This window comes from Capricornis sumatraensis, chromosome 19, assembly GCF_032405125.1.
Source record: "Capricornis sumatraensis isolate serow.1 chromosome 19, serow.2, whole genome shotgun sequence".
Lineage (NCBI taxonomy): Eukaryota > Metazoa > Chordata > Mammalia > Artiodactyla > Bovidae > Capricornis > Capricornis sumatraensis.
Genome location: NC_091087.1, coordinates 36,378,012 through 36,392,361, shown reverse-complemented (window position 1 = coordinate 36,392,361; position 14,350 = coordinate 36,378,012). Strand labels below are relative to the sequence as shown.

The following is a 14,350-nucleotide window of genomic DNA, read 5'->3' as shown; positions in this document are numbered from 1 at the left end:
CCTTCCTGCCCGGCTCCCCTGGTTATTTATCCCTCTCTCCTCGCCCAGCCCCGCACCCCTTCTGACAACACACCTCTCAGGGCTCAGCCAGTGGGAGGTGCCAGGAGGGTGCCGCATCCTCGCTGCCTTGGTGCCCACAAGGCTCTGTTGACTGTGCTCTCCCTCCCTCCACCCCCTCATCCCAGTGCGGGCAGCGGCTCCCATGCTGCTGGCCCACAGGAGTGGTTCTCCTTACCCCGCACACATGCCTGGAAGCAGCCCCGCCGTGACCATGACTCTGTCCGAGCCAGCCAGCTGGGTTCTCCCCGATGGGATGCAGGATGACGCTCCTCCTCAGGCCAGCCTGCTCCCTGCTTCTCCCCGCGTTGCTTTTGACAACCATGGACCTTCAAGGTCTGGCTCCAAAGCCACTAGTCACAAAGCCACCCCTGATCCTCCCAGGGGAAAGCAGCCCCACTCTCCTGTCATCCTAAAGCAGGGGGGTCCCACCTGTGTGTTCCTTGTACTAGTCCTCTGGCAATGGTTACTTAGTTCTCTTCTGTTGCCAACAGGGACCCTGCCTTGTTCACTCAGTCACATAAGCGACAAGCCCAAAGCCCTGCGAACAGCGGCAACTGCGCATTTTACCTCCAAAAACAAGCAGCCAACACACCCTCTGAACAACATTCAGAGAAAAGTGACAGGAGAATCTATTTACAAACAAAAGATTCATAACCACAAGAGAGTGACGGCACCTACAGATCATTAGGAGAAAAGAAAAATAAACCACTGGGGAAATGGGCAAAAAATATAAACAAATCCTTCTGAGAGGAATTAAAATGATTCATAAGTTTATGAAGAAGCATTTAATTTTAACAGTAATCAGGGAAAAAAGCATATTAAAACAACCATGAGAGCTGATTTTTACCTGTAGGAATAGTACTGACAATCTCCCCAGAGGACCACTGAGGGCCTGGCCTCCCACCTACTTTCTGGGGGTGGGCAGTGTCACCCGGCCCCACCTGTCTGGCCCACCCCTTACTCCCTCCTCCCAGCCCTGCCCCCCCTCACCCCCACCACACGGACTCAGCTTTGCCTCAGCAGCTCCCCGGCCTCTGGAGCCAGACCACCTCAGCTCAGATTTTGGCTCTGGCATGGGCAAGCGCTGCAATCACAGACAAGTTACTTAACCTTCCTGTGCCTCAGCTTCCTCTCTGTAAACAGGGTTCTTAAGAAGATTAAATGAGTCAGTTCAGGGAAGGCATATAATAAGGGTCAAGCGGTATCTGTGGTCCCCAACATAGAGACAAGTTCCATTCCGAGAGGACCATCGTTAAGTCCAATTTGTTCTTGAGTCCAACAAAGTAAGCCCAGGTGCCCAACTAACGCACTTGGCTATATAGTACTGCACTGTAATAGGTTTATAACACTTTTCATACAAATATCAGATAAAAAACAAACACAAAAAATAGAGAAAACAATTTTAATCTTACAGCACCTTGAAAAGTTCAGTAGTACCAACAGTATCACCACTGCTTAAACGCTTGCTTCTGGACATCCTGGGCTTGAAATAAAGACGCTGCACTGCTGTCCTCTGTACAGGACTGCACACTAAAGCGCACAAGAGCACAACCACGTGTAGAGGATGCGTGCATGTGACAGCATACACCAGACACATGAACTAAGTCATGTAAGTGGACATATGAACGCACATTCACATCTTTGAACGTTCACAACTTGAAGGTTTGTATGTAGGGGACTTACATATCCACTACCCCTATTTGTTTTTGCTATTATGTAGCCTACAGAAATTCTCATACAGAGAAGAGGAACAAGAATGATCACTGCAATGTTGTTTATGATACAGAAAAAAAAAACCTGGAGGAAAATCAAATGACGTGAATTAATAAGGCAATGCTGTAACCAAATATGTGGCTTCAATACAACAGCTTAAAACTACTTCAAAAGAGTGAGGGAGATCTCTACGTACGTCAGTAGAGAGCTTTCCAAGATGTACTGTTGGGTACATCTGGCATGGCCCATTCACCCTCCATGAAAACAGGACACACGGACACGAACGTGTGGATGGAGTGGTGTTGGGGGAGGGGTCAGTTGAGAATGGGATGAGGAGAGGCAGGGGATCTGGGGTCCTTCTCTTCACGAATCTTTCACTGTTTGAATTCTCTGTGAAGGGAGGATATTTACACAGCATACCAGTAGCTTTATCAAATAAGGAAAAAGTGCTTCACAGAATCCTTGTGAGCTGGACTGACACATGTCACCAAGTATGGGACCCTGTGCAAGGCAGGTGATGCAGGATGGGGGCTGAGGTGTAACCAGCATGGGAACCAGTGGGGTGAGGTTTGGCAGCAGGTGGAGGGGAGGGGAGGGCGGGGAACCTGTGCACCACCCCACCCAGTGCTGGCATTCTCCGTCAGCAGCAATATGACCTCACAAAGAATCCACTGACCTAAATGTCAGGGAAGATTAGGTAAGGTACCACCAGGGCACTGAGTATTCATTAAAAATTTCACCACAAAACAGTTACAGACCCAAGAGGTACAGCTGCAACAACTGTGCAACAACATCAGCCTAAAACTGTACACGCGTGTGTGCACCCATATACCCAGATATACAGACGAACATGCATACACACACGCATACACCCACACAGTCTAAAAAACTAAATGATAACAGGGCACAGCCCAAAATGTTAACAGTTTATCTGGGGCAGGGGTTCAGTTCAGTTCAGTTCAGTCGCTCAGTTGTGTCTGACCTTTTGCGACCCCCATGAATCACAGCACGCCAGGCCTCCTTGTCTATCACCAACTCCCGGAGTTCACTCAAACTCACGTCCATCAAGTCGGTGATGCCATCCAGCCATCTCATCCTCTGTCGTCTCCTTTTCCTCCTGCCCCCAATACCTCCCAGTATCAGAGACTTTTCCAATGAGTCAACTCTTCACATGAGGTGGCCAAAGTACTGGAGTTTCAGCTTTAGCATCATTCCCTCCAAAGAACACCCAGGGCTGATCTCCCTTAGAATGGACTGGTTGGATCTCCTTGCAATCCAAGGGACTCGCAAGAGTCTTCTCCAATACCACAGTTCAAAAGCATCAATTCTTTGGCGCTCAGCTTTCTTCACCGTCCAACTCTCATATCCATACATGACCACTGGAAAAACCATAGCCTTGACTAGACGGACCTTAGTCAGCAAGTAATGTCTCTGCTTTTCAATATGCTATCTAGGTTGGTCATAACTTTTCTTCCAAGGAGTAAGCGTCTTTTAATTTCATGGCTGCAGTCACCATCTGCAGTGATTTTGGGCAGGGGTAGAATTATAAATGATCTTTTCTCAGTGTTTTTTGCTCTTTTCCATATTTTCCAACTTTTCTACATACCGTATTCTTTGGTATTACACAAAGAAAATTAAGTAACCACACAGTTTCATGTCTAGGCCAGGCCACCCTGGGTGCCACCCTGGGTCATGAAGGCGCTTCTCTGCGGTTCTGGTTTCTGGCTGGGTGTCTGATGGACAGTTCTCTACTCTCATCCAAGGTGGGAAACACGGGGGCTTCAATGGGCCATGGGAGGCGTCCAAGGGAAACTCCCTGCCCTGAGACTCTCAGACTCCTAGAGGTCAGGAGTGCTATGGGCTACCTTCATTCCTGCACATGCATGTGTGCCTAGTCACTTCAGTCGTGTCCAACTCTCTGTGACCCCATGGACTGTCGCCCACCAGGCTCCTCCATCCATGGGATTCTCCAGGCAAGAATCCTGGAGTGGGTTGCCATGTCCTCCTCCTGGGGATCTTCCCGACCCAGGGATTGAGACCATGTCTCTTGGTCTAACCTGCACTGGCAGATTCTTTATCGCTAGTCCCCCTAAGCCTTTGAAGGGAAGCCCTAGCCCAGGGACCTAGTAAGAAGGGAGGGTCTGAACGTGCAGCTCAGCCCTGCCCCTCACTGGGAGGGTGCCAGCATCTTCTGGACATGGGGAACTGCTATATCTCAATCTTTCCTTTGCCCAGACTGTACCCTCTGCCTTACCAGTTAGGAAACCTCGATTGCAGCCCCACGGCCAACTGCGCTCCGCAGCCTTTCCCAAAGAGGATGCTGGAATGAAAGCTGCCTCCATGGAAAGCCTTGCTCTGACGGGCCTGAGCCTCAATGAGTTACTCAGCTGCTCCGTGCCTCAGCTTGCTCATCTGTGTAACAGGGTTAATAGGGCTTAGGGGTGATGATCAGAGCGGTGCCTGGTGAACAAGAAGGGCAGCTCAAAGCCAACTGGTGGCAGTTGTGACAGAGGTCCTGGAACCCAGTGGCCAAGTGACCCAGTCCCCCCAGTGCTTCTAGAGGTGATGTGGGAGTGGACAGCAGGCCTGGGGCCAGACCACAAGAGGCTGCGGGGTGGCGGGGAGACAGGCTCCCTATCAGGCCAGGGCCCTGGAGCCTGCAGACCAGAGTTCTGCCCCACCAGGCAGCAGACAGGGCAGGAAACAGCACTTCAGTTAGTGCTGAAGAGGGGCAGGCTCTCCAGGTGGACTCCATGGGAATGGGCGCCCAGGTTAAAGCAGCAACCCCAAAACAGCAGATGCAGAGAAAGAAAAGGCATGTGGCACACTTCCCGCTCAGCAAAGGTCTGTACCAGCTGGGGTGTCCGGCAACTGTGAGGGCTCCAGGTGGGGATGGAGGGGCAGGGGGCAGCAGGGGACAGCTCACTCCCAAGGGCCACACAGTTACGCTCTGCTACAGAAGAGCCTCTGTGATTTCAAGCCTGGGGTGGGGAATGGCCGAGGGAGGCAGAAACCCAATCGCAGAGAGGAGGCTGCAGGCACGACCAGGAGGCAGAGAGAAGGAGTCGCAGACAGGCACCAGGGAGGAAGGCAGTGGAACCCAGCAATGCCCTGGTTTCCGACTTGGAGGATTATGACGGGTGAGTGAAAGGACAGCCTCTTCTCCAGACCAGGGGGCCTTAGGCCCTTATCTCATGAGAGGGCCCCCTCTCCCTGCCCCTTGCTCCCTCCTGCCCCAACTGTCCACCTCGGGGCATCTGACAAGGATCACACGGTGGGCTGGGTCCTTTCACAGGCAATGATGGTTCTGGTGGAATGAACACGGGAGGTCATTTCTGAGAACCATACCACAAACAAAATGGGAAGCACCCAACCACGACACTAGACACGGTTTATTCACCCCTGTGGCAGACAAGCCCTTTCTCCCATTGAGCAGACCAGCAAGGAAGACAGCACCAGGGGCAGGAAGTCACAAGGCTCCAGGGAGGTCAGGAAGCTGAAGCCCACAGCCCCATTCTGGCCAGGCTGTGCCCCACAGTGGCCAGGACTGTCCAGCCCTGCGGAGTATGGCTGGTTTGGGCCCAAGCGGCCAAGGCAGAGACAATGAGCCTGTTTCTTCTTCTCCACGGTGCCACTGACTTGACACTGAGGGCATTGATGGGCCGGTTACCATGGGAACTCAAGCTGCAGATCCCGTCCCATCCCATGAGCACAAGGCTCCCTCCTGAGAGCTGATGGCTGTTCATCCCATTCTGTGCGGTGCTGGACAGGGCCTCATGCCTGCCGCCAGGTCTCCAACACTCCATGAGCAGAGACACTGGACCTCACAGAGACCAGGACTCGGCAGGATGACGGGACCCTATAGGATGGAAGGGGCCGGGACATGTAGCTGACCAGACTGGGGAGCAGCTACCACGTCACAGGGCAGCTCCTCCCCCCGCACCGTGGAGCTGGGAGGGGCCCACTGAGAGGTTCCCAGAAGCAGGGATCCAGATAAGTGGTGGAGGGGAGATGGTTCTGTCCAGATGCTGAGAGGAGCCTGACTGTGCTCAGTCACAATGCCTGCACCCTGCCCCCCATAAGAGGCTCTCCCAGAGGTGCCTTCCCCATGACTCTGAGGGCCCAGCACCCAGGGGAGCACTTAACAAACACAGTCTGAATCACTGTGGGCATGTCTGCCAGGCACAGGTCGCCCTGGGCCGACGGCCCTGCATCAGAGAGACAGCTCCATCGGACCTCATCTCCAGGAGCAGCCAGACAATGGGTGTGAACTGAGGTGCCCACGAAGCACAGAGCCCAGTGGAGGCACAGACAGGCTGGCAGACAGCAAGACGGAGGCCTGGGAGCCCAGGGGCATGGCTGCAGGGCAGCAGCCAGCCAGGAAGGACAAGGTACTGACCAGGAGGGCCACAGAAGGAGAGAGCCTTTCTCATCTGACAGAAAAGCACCAAGGATGCCACGAGGAAGCAAGCACAGAGTGAGGGGTCTGGCCAGAGCAGAAGGCGGTGGAAGGGGCAGGAGGGTCTACACGGCCTGGACGGGGAGAAGTGGGGGAACAGGAGGCCAAAGAGAGAAGCGTGGTTCCAGACAGCACAGGAGGCACGGGAGCACGGAGGGGGCAGCAGCCTCCAGGCCCCCAGCTCTGGGTGAGCCGGGGCCCACAGGGAGGGGGAGGAGGGCCCATCTAGGGGAGAGCCTCAGACTGCGAGGGACTGTGTGCGGCCCCCGGGGAGGGACGGGCTTTTCCCTCCACTGTGGAGACTCAGGAGCAAGCCTCAGTAAAGACCACGCAGCGCGGAGCACACCAGCGCCAGCACTGTATGCACGCTCGAGGCTCCTGGGTCCACACGGGCCTGCGTGTCAGCGGCAGCACACAGCTGAAAGGCTCCTCGCCCAGCGGCTTATCCAAATCTCAGATGCAGGGTGACGGCCTTCTGCCAGGCGGGTGAGCAGGCAGGCGAGTCAGAAGGGAGGGCTTCGGGCCCCGGTCTGCCAGTTTGTAATGTGTAGCCAGTCACGCTTAACTGGACTGAGGTCTCCTCACGGTGAACAGGCCCAGCAGCACCGGCAGGTCAGTACCAGGCTCCATGGTGACAGCAGTCCCAGGGAACCACCGGCCAAGCCCGAGCACACACCAGGGTCTCCAGTCAGTGCCAAGGCCACGCTGCAGTCCCAGCTGGAAAGGACACGGACACTCGTGATCGTGAAGGCCTCCATGGGCAGGGTACTGGCTAGAGAGAGGGGCGCCAGTGCCAGACGTGCCAGAAAAGACCAGAGGAACTGCTTTCTAGAGGCCAGATCTGTGCAGGGGCCTAGCGATCCCAAGAAGCCTGGAGTGTTCCCCAAAGTGTAGACAGTCCTGTGTAGTCCAAGACCAGGGAGGGGCCTAGACGGCCCTCAGGCTCTTCCATCCCACCAGGACCAACACTCTTGGCCTCTGCCAAGGTTTAAAACAACTTTCCCAATGGGCCATAGAGCTGGCTAGCCCCCCTGGCCGGGTTCTCAGTCCTCGGACCCTGGCCTTGAGGGTTCTCCCAGCGCCGTGCCCTGCAACTCAAGCTTTGCTCACCTCCCCCCACTGCAGCCCCAGTGACTCATGATACTGCCCATCAAATAAAGCCATGTCCACTTCAATCCATTACCATCTGCATGAAGAGGGCAGACAGGAACATGTAATACTGCATGACCTTCCCAGTCCCAGCTCTGTCTATCCCCACCCCCCAACCGCCCAACCGCCCCCCAGCTCACACCAGAAACTTGCCCTTGCTGTTCACAGACCATCCCGGTTGAGAGCATAAAAGCAAGACAGCCTCCAGGTGAAAACCAGTACCTAGTGACTGCTGTTCTGGGCTCCCCTCGTCCCTCCCAAGTCCCCAACACTCACTGGAACAAGTTCCAGCCCATCACTTCTAACACCTGGCTAAAGCTTCAGCTTGCTCCTGGTTGTAAGAACAAGCTGTGTGCAGCAAGACAATTTTCCTCTGTTGACAAGTGAATGACAAAGGCCCACCTGAAATTCTGGGCCAGGTACGCTCAGCTCAGTAGCTATTTTAAGTAAAACTATTTAAGGAAAGTTCAAAACCATTTACGGCTCTTAGATCTTTCAGGGCCCTGGCAGCCAGCCTGCTATTTTATGCTCAGACTCAGAACCAACAAATTAGCTCAATACTCCAGGCAAAGCAGAAATGCAAGGGCAAGCACGGAGCCTCAGTGCCACCCTTAAGATAAACATCACTTCTAAGAGCTGCCGACGCCGTGCTGCTGTGATCCAGTGGGGGGCCAACGGCTTGCTGCCATACTTTTCATGTGAATGAACAACGTCTTTTCTCTGAGTGAGCAACGTCAGAGGTGATGATGTAGGCTGGGCTGAGGCCACCTCTGCTGAGAGCTGGCCTGACGGAGAAAGATGACTGGCAGAGGGGAAGGCAGAGGGGTGCATGGGCTCCAGGTACAGCTCTGTCTCAAGAACCCTGTGACTGCAGCCAGGACTTCTGTTTCTCCAGGTCACCACTTCCTACACAAGTGGACCAACCCAGCCTGGACTTTAGTCTAGGCAGGGCATTCTCACCTGAGCCCACGGGTGACCCAAGAACAGTCATATATGGGTATGATATGCATTTTTCCCCCCTCCTTTAACACTGCACGTGTACATCTGTGTGTGCATGAACGTAGGTGTATGTGGATACATGTATATGCATACAAATGTGCATGTGTATATCCATGTACATATGCATGTCTGTATGCAAGTGGGTGTATGTATGTTCTGACACACAAAAAGGTGCAAAATGCTTAAACATAATTTTGTATATCACTTACGTATATTATACATATACATATACGCCTGGCCTTCCCAGGCGGCTCAGTGGTAAAGAATCTGCCTGCCACTGCAGGAGAGGCAGGTCTGATCCCTGGGTCAGGAAGATCCCCTGGAGAAGGGAATGGCAACCCAAATCCAGCATTCTTGCCTGGAGAATCCCATGGACTGAGGAGCCTGATGGGCTATAGTCCAAGGGGTCACAAGAGTTGGACATGACTCAGCAACTAAACAACAACAAACACCTATATGCTTCTATAGCAGATTAGGAATTAGAACATTGCAGATTAAGTTTGAAATTCTACTAACTAGAATTTGATGTGGATCCTTCCAGCCCAAGCGTCTATACTTTCACTACCTGTGTAAGTGTTCATAAGTTCTACAAAATGGCTTATTGTTTTTTAAAAATTTACATAAATACTATTACACCGTGCACCTGCAACCTGCCATTTCACTCAACATTATTTCTGGGATGTACCTATGTAGATACACACCTAGTTCCCTCTTTTCTAAGTACTGTTGAGTACCCTCTGGTGTGACAACTTTTCTCCTCCATTCTTCTCCTGGCGGTATTTAGGTGGTGTCTCCCTTCATCTAGAGATGCCCCCATGGACACTCCTGTACAAGTCTCCTGGGGAAGCAGTGAGGATCTCCCAGGCTGAAGCCAGGATGTGGACAGGCTGACACAACCGACCTCCTATTGCTCTCCAAGCAGCTGTACCCACTGCCAATTCCTGGCTCCTCCGCAGCCCAGGCAGCCTTTCATGCTGACACCATCTCAGTCTGCCAACCCCACGGGCGTGAAGTGGGATGACCACCTTAAGGCTCATCAGTTCCCAGGGAGGCTGGGCACTTTTTCTCACCTGGGTTTCCCTTTCATTCAATTCCCTATTCATATATACCTCCCCATTTGTCTACCTGGTGCTTATCCTTTTTCTTATTCATTTACATATGTTAGTCGCTCAGTCGTGTTCAACTCTTTGCGACCCTGTGGACTGTAGCCCACCAGGCTCCACTGTCCATGGGATTCTCTAGGCAAGAATGCTGGAGTGGGTTGCTATTTCCCTCTCCATTATTCATTTATAGCCTTTTAAATAATCTACACATGAATCTGTTATATGTTATAAAATACTGTTATATGTTATAAATACTTCCTAATCTCTAATTTGCTTTTTTAATGTTATGACACTTTTATTAATGTATAAATCTCTTCCCTTCTCTATTTGATCTTTTTGTGTCTTGTTTAAGAAATCCTTTCCTTTCTCAACTCTCCTACACTGTTGGGTTAGAATGAAAATAGGTGTAGCCACTATGGAGCAAAGTATGGAGAGTCTTCAAAAAACTAAAAATAGAACTACCATATGACCCTGCAGTTCCACTCCTGGGCATATATCTGAACAAAACTATAATTCAAAAATATACATGCAGCCCTGTGTTCATGGCAGCACTGTTCACAATAGCCAAGTCATGGAAGCAACCTCAATGTCCATCGATAACTGAATAGATAAAGAAAATGTGGCACATATATACAATGGAGAAGGAAACGGCACCCCACTCCAAATTTCTTACCTGAGAAATCCCATGGACAGAGGAGCTTGGCATGCTATTGTCCACAGGGTCGCAAAGAGCTGGATATGACTTAGCAATGAAATAGCATACAATGGAATATTGCTCAGCCACAAAAAAGAATAAAGTGGCAATCTAAAATATGACACAAATCAACTTATCTATGAAATAAAAACAGACTCATAGACACAGAGAACAGACTTGGGGTTACCAAGGGGAGGCAGGGTGGGGGGAGGATGGACCTCGAGTTTGGGGTTAGCAGTCATTATCTATAGGATGGATAAACAACAAGGCCCTACCACATAGCACAAGGCACTACATTCAATATCCTACAAATGAAGAATATAAAAAACGATATTTATGTATGTACAACCGAATCACTTTGAAATTGACACAATATGTAATTCAACTATACGTCAGTAAAATAAGTTATAAACAGAAATCCTCTCTTTTGCCAATGTGATGAAGGTCGTCCTCAATGATACACACTCAGGCCCTCATCCTATCTGGAGTTCCCATACAGTGGGAGGTGAGGGTCTGCTGCCCTTCCCTGCGGAGACCTGGCTCTCTCAGCACCGTGTCCTGGACTGCCCAGCCCTCCCATCCACAAGAACCTCTTTGGCTCACACACAAGCTCCCACATATGCCTGGGCTGGAGTCAATGTCACCAACAGACACGACCATCACCAGGCCACAGCAGAACTGCCATGACCACTGAAACTCATGGTGGCAGACACTGCCCTCCCCATCTTCCTTCTTGGAGTCATCTATGGTATTTGTGTGATTTCACATTCGATATAAAAATCTACTCACACTAAACTAGCTTATACTGAATTTACACATTAGTTGAGGGGACCTGTGACAGTCACCTCTCCCATCATGAATGTAATCTCTCTATCATTCTTGCCTGCTTTTTCCCAACACTTTTTTTACAATGTTTTATAATCCTCTCCATGGGAGTCTGACACTTCTCTAGGATTGATTCCTAAGTATCTAACAGCTCTTATGCTGTCCTCGCAGCTGTGGCCATTGTCAGGGGTCTCTTGTCAATAAAGCCCCCACTTCTCTCTCCCCTAAGTTCTAATAGTTGGCCTCTGGGTTCTCTTGGATTATCCACGTGGTTAATTTTGTCGTCTGTCGAGTGACATTTGGCTCTTTCCAATCTTTATTCTTTTTTTGTAAACTGTGTTGCATTATCTGGGATTCCCATTATAATATAATGAATTGAGGGGCAAAAAGAAATGTGTTTGTCCTGTTCCCAATGACGTATATTTTTAAATGGAGAGGATCCAGAGCCTCTTTCAGACTCTGAAAGGGATCCATGATTCAAGACAGGTGAATAACCACTGGTGTCATTTGACCCGCACCACACAAGATAAATAGGGTCAGGTCCATGGCTGTATGAAGGTAAAGTCAGGGCTTGAGTGCAGCAAAGACCATGATGAAGAGTCAGGGCAGGCGCCGGGCACACCACCAGCTGCCCACTAAGGGTCTAGGGAAGGTCACTCACAGGAAAACTAGGAGCCAGGAACGTGGAAGGAGACAAAGCACAGTGCAGCCGCCAGAGGTGATGCACTCTGCCGTGTGGACACAGTGCTCCCAGCCCTCGCGCCACCATGGCTCACTCACCCATAAAGGAAAGCCAATAATACATACATCTTACTTATGAGTCACAGACTCTCCTGGCTGAAGAAGGCAAATACGGTTTTTAAAGAGTTCTTACTGAGTAGGTAGAGGCCGGACTGCTCCAGGCCTTTTCCACATTAGCAGTGACTTGGGGGAGGTGGGGGGAAAGCTGCACTGGGAATAAAGGGTAACAGGCCCTCCTTGAGAAATGACACACGTGTACACAAACACACACACACTCACCTCGAAGACAGCTCTTATCCCCTGGGTGTATGACAGTCTCCTGCATCAGTCCCAGCAGCATCCCATTCCCAGGCTGAGTGCCAGGCTGTGTGCAGCCCACCTCGACTACTCTGGACACTCCCCAGGAGATCCCGGGGGAAGGGTGCACACCCCAACAAAACCTCTCCCACAGGCAAAGCAAAGACGGCAGGCTTCATGGTACAAGCCCCTCAGTAGTGGGATGCAAGTTGTTTGAAGATGGGGCGTGGTCAGGGGGCTGGCAGCTCTGATGCCTGAGGACAGGAGTGGTAAGGGGCCTCACCAGGCCTCTACTGCAATGTCCGGGAGATCCCCGCTCAACTTCAGTTCCCCTCTGTTCACTTAATTATAAGAGCCAGGAACCCAGGCACTTTGTAATTTACTGTGCCATTAAAGAGTCACTTTTAGCTGAAGACAAACTGCTGGGCCACCTGGGCGGAGCAATGAACTGTGGCAGGAGCCGGGCCTGAGCCAACAGGGGAAGCAGGCGCCAGAAGGGCACCAAGAAGCACTTTTTTCATCTGGACCATGAACCAAGAGATTTAGGAACCTCAGATTTAGGAACTGAAGCCAGTGCTGCCTGCCCAAAGGCAAATCTTAAATCACAGGATGTTTGCAGAGACCTGAGTGTTCAACATACAACAAAAAGACACACCAAGGACATGATGGGTTATTTCAGACACTCTCTGACCTGCGGTGTGAAGTACAGTTCAGACAGCAGGATCTACGTTTCCAGAAGGCCGCACAACTCACATTAGCAGCATTTGCACCGGACTTGGGATGCAAAGAAATGTCACTCACATCAGAGCCGCACCAGAGGTGGCCCACTTCTGTCACGGATAATGATGACACCAAATTTAACGCTGGCTGGTGGCAGGATCTGAGTTATGAGAAGGCGCGTCCCTGTCACTCCACTTGATCCTCTAAGTGTGTAGTTTGTTGGAGGTTTGGTCAACGCACAGAGAGGTCCCCCGGTGGGCCCCCACCCGCCATAAATCAGGATCAACCCGCCGGGCTGGGTTGGCACAGGAAAAGGGAGCCTGCCTCTGAGGTCCTATGGAGCTACCCCACCCGCGGTCCTGCCCCAGGCTTGTCCCCTCTTGCTCGCTGACAGCACTCCTGTGAGCCAGGTGCAGGAGTGGTCAGGCCCTGGCAGGTGCTCTGCGGCCCGAAACACAATCCCGTCCCAACCACCGCGCACCTAAGTACACAAGGTCAACGTCTCGACAGGCGAGCGGATGGAAAGAAGGAAGAGACCAGCCTAAGGTCACACGACCGGTCCGCAGAGAACTGCCATCAGACCCGCCGACCAGAGGCCCAGAGACGAAGCCAACTCCCCCAAACCCTGCCGGGGGCCTGGGGGGGATTAAAGGCTGGACCCTCGCCTCTGGCTGCGGGGTCCAGGCCGCCCGGAAAGCCCCTTCGACTCCGGCCGCCCTCCCTCCGAGAGACGCGGACGCCGAGGAAGCGCACGACCTCAGTCCCCACCTGCGCGCGTACAGGGTCCGGAGCCCCGCGCCGCCCGTCTAGCTGGAGGGCCGGCGCCGATGGGCCGGGTCGGCGGCGGGAGGACCTGAGGGGACACGGGAGGACAGCGCTCTCCACGGGCTCCCCACCGGCGCGGCTGGGCAGGTGTCCGCGTCGGGGTGCTGCCCGGTTGGCCGCCGAGGACCCCGCGCCGCGCTCCGGGAGACTCCTCACAGGGCGCCCCCTCGCGCCGCGCCCGCCAGCGGCAGCCAAAGTTTTGGGCGCGCGGGGCCATCCGCACTCACCTGGCCCAAGTTGAGGTAGCCGTGCGCCGCGGCCACGCGGTCCGCCACGGCCGGGCCGCCCAGCACTTGCACCGCCCAGTGGTTGGTGTAGACGGGGCGCGGCGGCGGCGGCGCGGAGCAGGCGGCGGGCAGCGCGAGTAGCAGCAGCCAGCGCCAAGGGCGCGGCGCGAGCGGCCGGAGCCCGGGCCCGCCGGCGGCCCTCGAGTCGGGGCCCGCGTCCCCGGCGGCGGCGGGGGCGCGGGGCGGTGGCCGGGGCCCGGGCGCGGGCGGCGCGCGCGGAGGCATGGCAGTGGCAGGCTCGCGCGGCGCCGGAGCGGCGAGTGCGCCGGGGGGTGGGGTGCCGCCTTTTAAAGCCGCTCCGCGCCGGGGAAGCGCCGCCGCCACCGCGGCGGGCGGGAGCGAGGGGAGGAGGCGGCGGCCGCCGCGCGTTCCCGCCCGCGCGGCCCGGCAGTGCCCTGGCCCGCGCTCGGTGACCGGCACCCGGCCCTCGCGCGCCCCGGGCAAAGAGCTCCCCCCTCACCCCGTAACTTCCCGCAGC

At 53.6% G+C, this 14,350-nt stretch overlaps 1 protein-coding gene across 4 annotated transcripts in view; it reads right to left on the bottom strand.

Annotated features, from left to right (window-relative positions):
- PCSK6 (proprotein convertase subtilisin/kexin type 6) overlaps positions 1–14,097 on the bottom strand; it is a 170,474-nt gene extending 156,377 nt beyond the window's left edge. For all 4 annotated transcript variants that reach the window (XM_068991309.1, XM_068991310.1, XM_068991311.1 and 1 more), the window contains exon 1: positions 13,813–14,097. In XM_068991309.1, the coding sequence (XP_068847410.1) occupies positions 13,813–14,097 (285 nt within the window). The remainder of the gene's footprint in view (positions 1–13,812) is intronic.
- Between the last annotated feature and the right edge of the window lie 253 nt (positions 14,098–14,350).